This window comes from Olea europaea, unplaced genomic scaffold (genome assembly GCF_002742605.1).
Source record: "Olea europaea var. sylvestris unplaced genomic scaffold, O_europaea_v1 scaffold311, whole genome shotgun sequence".
Lineage (NCBI taxonomy): Eukaryota > Viridiplantae > Streptophyta > Magnoliopsida > Lamiales > Oleaceae > Olea > Olea europaea.
Genome location: NW_019249854.1, coordinates 465832 through 470339, shown reverse-complemented (window position 1 = coordinate 470339; position 4508 = coordinate 465832). Strand labels below are relative to the sequence as shown.

The 4508-nt window shown below is 33.5% G+C and overlaps 1 protein-coding gene across 1 annotated transcript in view; it reads left to right on the top strand.

Moving 5' to 3' along the window:
* LOC111385246 (UPF0587 protein C1orf123 homolog) overlaps positions 1-2673 on the top strand; it is a 3896-nt gene extending 1223 nt beyond the window's left edge. The window contains exons 2-4 of the mRNA XM_023009623.1: positions 224-331; positions 720-887; positions 2329-2673. Of these exons, the coding sequence (XP_022865391.1) occupies positions 224-331; positions 720-887; positions 2329-2451 (399 nt within the window). The 3' untranslated portion in view covers positions 2452-2673. The remainder of the gene's footprint in view (positions 1-223; positions 332-719; positions 888-2328) is intronic.
* Positions 2674-4508: the final 1835 nt, after the last annotated feature.

Sequence of the window (4508 nt, the reverse complement as noted above, 5' to 3'; positions counted from 1 at the left end):
CATCATTAAGTTGATTCTCTGCCTCTTTTTCTTGTGTCCTTATTATCAGCCTGATTTTCATTCTTATATAGGAGTCTGATTTCATATGGATTATCAGAAGCAATTTTTTACAAATCAAATCTCATTCTTAATGTGCTTTGAGGAGGTTTGATAATCATTTTTTACAGAAAATTTATCTGCATGATGAGCTTTAAGCATTTTTATTTTTAATGAATTTGTGCAGCTGAAATGTGGAAATTGCGGAGAGGTGACACAGAAAGAGACTTGTGTGAGCTTGAATGAAACTGTTCCTTCTGCAAAAGGCAAAAGTGATGTTCATCTTGCTCAGAAGGTATAATTTCACACCTCTGCTCTTGCTCTTGCTCTTGCTCTTGCATGAACCAGTCCATTAGTTTTTAAATTCCTTTTATACTTGGGTGTTTGTGCTTATCTGTGCATGCTAAATATATGAGGCTATGAGCATATGTGACACATTCTGGGATTTAAACTCTGTGATCAAATAATTTTCTGCAAGGAATATGCTGAAGAGAGAAAGGGCCCTGTAAATATTCACGGGAAGATTAAGTGTGAAAAGCTCGAATAGTTTAATAAATATTGATTTGATCTATCTTGTCTTTATTAATCTTTTGTCATATTTGGTCACTTTTGGATTCTTGTGATTTTTTTGGGTATGAGTTTTGTAAGTACTAAACATTCTATTTGATCTCTTCCATTCCCAGTGTAAATTTTGTTCTAGGGAAGGAACTGTTACTATGATCACTGGCCGAGGCTCTCCTCTTACTCAGGACCATGCTGAGGCTGGAAAGCATGCACCTCTGATGTTATTTGACTTCAGAGGCTTTGAGCCCGTGGATTTTGTATTTGGTAGTGGGTGGAAAGCTGAATCTGTAAGTGAATGCTTGGGTACATGATGCAGTTGATGATACTTTTGCTTTTCTAAACCTTCTAATGTTACTTTGCTATCTTATTGAGTCTTGAGTCTCCTTCATATGAATCTTGATGGTCTGCTTGTGGCATTCCTTTGACTTCTATTACTTGATTAGGAAAGAAATTACTTGATTATTCTTTTCATTCCTCCACATGCATACTTTTAGCTAGTGTTTGGAAAACAAATGCTCACCATGCTTATATTTTGGCTCGGATACTGTGCAATTTACAGTTACTTCTTTTCGAGTAGCATTAGCTGAGTTCAATCGCACAATATTATTAGTGATAAATGGATTTTTATAGCTACAATATGCTATTATATTCTCAGCTTTATCGATTTTTAAGTCAAAAATGCTCCTCCGATACGTTTCCCTTTTACCCTTTGGATTTTTAAGGGGTAAAACGATCCTTTTTCTGGAGGAAGGACGTGGTATAAAAATTTGCTGACTTCTTCAGACCTTTAGAAAGGCGCAATAATCACTGAAACAATTATGCTTTTAGATATCGTAAGATTGTCTGTTGGAACCTGAAGTTTCTGTGTGATTGATTTTCTTTCGTTTTTCAGGATACGTTGGGCAGTAACTCATAAATATTTTCTGTAGCGTAGCTGTAACCTTGCTAAATGCTCTAAACTATGTGACAAGGAGTTCCCAAAATTAATTTGTATTTGAATCCTAAGTTGCATTCCAATCTTTATTTTCTTCTTCTTGTCATATAGTGTTGCTGTGCTATTACTTCATGCTGACCTTTCAAATTTGTTTCATTCACTTACTTTCTTAGATTTATTTCCAATTTAAATTAAAACAGCTGCAATGACCAGACTGCTGCAGTACATGGAGGGGAAAGAGAGTTATTGTTCACGATCACTTTTACACTCATGAAATCTTCCTAATTAGGTTTGGCTAACATGCCATGCACATTGCTGCTGCACTTTGTTTACGACATGGTTCGACGTAATTTGGGATACGTGTTAGATTACAATTTCGTTTGCATTTTACGTCACACTCTGTTCTCATGCTAGTAAAAACTGTTTACTTGCATAAATGTGATTTTATGCCCATTTGCATACTATATTTATTACCCCCATTTGAATGCTATTTTTGCAAGTTATACAACGCCAAATAAATTTTTAAAAAAATAATAAAATAAAATTTCAAGTTAGCAATATTCCCTTTAAATTGCCTTCACAATTATGTGCATATGATAGGTGGATTTCATAATCTGCTAACATGTGGCATATCTCACTGTAAGTGATTTTTATGGAATTTCTTCACTTACACATTCTGTCTGGATGAGTAAATGTTTGTTATGTACTGTATCAATCTTACATCTTTAGATTGCTGGCTTAAGATTCTGTTTTTGTTTATTTTGTTTTATTTTTCTGTATTATCTTTTATGTAGATCAGAGGAACGAAATTTCACGACATTGACTTGTCGGGAGGAGAGTTTGCTGAATATGATGAGAAGGGAGAGTGCCCAGTTATGATTTCCAACCTTCGTGCTACATTCAATGTTGCGAAGTAGGTATTCTACTTGTGTTTGTTTTGTTATTTAAAATGGGAAGTCAGATAACTTGTTTCCGGGTGAAAATAACTACTTTGTGGGATTATGTTGAAATGATTATAGTCTTGTACAAAGTCACGTACAAACTTCTAAACATATTTCGGAAATGCACCTCGTGTTATTTGTTCAAGTGCACTTGCACAATTATTGAAATTTCATGCCTAATACTGGCAGTGTGTCTCATATAAGTTAGTTGCATTTAACTAGTGGCAGGCCACATGGCTTAAGAACTATGGTGCCCTCCTGATCTTATTGATTGTTAACAATTTGTAACTACATTTATTGTAGCTTAATGTTATCCAAATTGTTGGGGTTTTCTCTCGTGCTACTTTGTGTAAGGGCTAAAATTTGGATTTAGGTCAGGAATTGATGACAGTCATCCCAGTAATCTAAGTTTTGCAGGCTAGTTATATTGGTCATTCATGCTATTGTATTAGGTTGCCATAGCTTCCTACGTTATATAGAAAGGGGATCATTTTTCTGTGAGGTATGACAGGGATGGGAGGAAAACTTTGATGTCGTTATCTATTATTGTGAAAACTGATTGGTCCTCATTTGGCGGGGCTTCTGCTTCTCTCGTTGGAAGAGTTTGCAGAGAAAGCCGCTTTTATAACATGATAAATGACTTTTAGAAAAATTATTCAAACAAATTTAAAAGTAGCTTCTTAGCATTAGAAACATCTTGTGACAGGCCCTAAATCCACGCGTGAGTATTATTGCTCTGGGGAGTGTACAATGTTAATAGTTCATATTTGATAAGAATTCAGTCAGAAAGCAGACCTCATTGTGGATTGAGCATGGCCGTGGTGGCGAAGATGATCATGTGGAGGCGAATATACTGGAATTGGTAGGGAGGTGTAGAAATAAAAATGTGAGATTTGAGTTATGTTAGAGGTGGAGCACAACATTATTCATTATTGATGTTCAATAAGGTCATATATTCACAATTTAGATAGCAACAAAAGTATTCTAATATTGATCAATCTGCACAACTTACTCATACATTGGTTTATGTTACAATTACACGTGTTTCGTCCGCACTAAGGAGCATAAGGATAATAGAATATTCAAGCGTACTAATAATTTATTATTTGGGTGGTAGACGTGAAGTTTGGGTGTAAAAAAATAGAAGTACGAAAGAACTTGACAACTTTGCGTGAGAGAGATGGTTTCTATTTACAATAAAGTTATAAGTACAGGACAAATTTAACATAATTCTTACCAATGTTGACGTGGCAAAATGTAAATGGGCTTTTTTTTTTTTTTTTCCTTTTTTTCATCTTTTAATGATGTTGCGTTGTGTGTTGTTTATAAGATTTTTTAGTCAAAAAATTCTATACGTGTAGCATGATTTTCCTATTTATTTACCCCAACCTCGAATAATGGTTGTTTAATTCGGTGAGTGAGAGAGAGAGAGAGAGAGAGATGTTTCAATTCATTTGCCGTAACCTTAAATAATAGTTGTATAATTAATTCTCAAGAACATATAGCATTTAGTTCTTTTGTCAAATCGTCACATGTTTTTGAAAAATATACTTTCACTTCAAATTTTTAGCAACCCTTTAAGTTGGGGAGCAAAATTTCATGAAGTTGTAAATGTAAAGGGCTACGTTGACAATTTTATATAACTTTGAACGGTTTTTGGAAGGATTGGTTTTGCAATTATAGTGTAACAACGAGAGCAGACAATAAATTGATGACCAATATTGTAATTTTTCCGAAAATGAATTAATTGACTAGAAATAATGTCTCTTGGAGACTTGTCATTGACATTGACATTAGGAAAGTAATAATACTAATATGATCCTAGCAAACTAGTTATGAAATGACTTTTTATGCTCTTGTTCAAGCCCTCTTTTTTCATCAAAATAAATTATTTAACAGTGATTTGATTCTATTTTAATCAAATATTTTTTAATAAAATAATATTACACTTAAATTAATATTTTTTCTTTTTTTCTTAACCACAAATTTTCATGAATACACTATTCAATTTTTTTTTTTTTTTTTTATTTTTA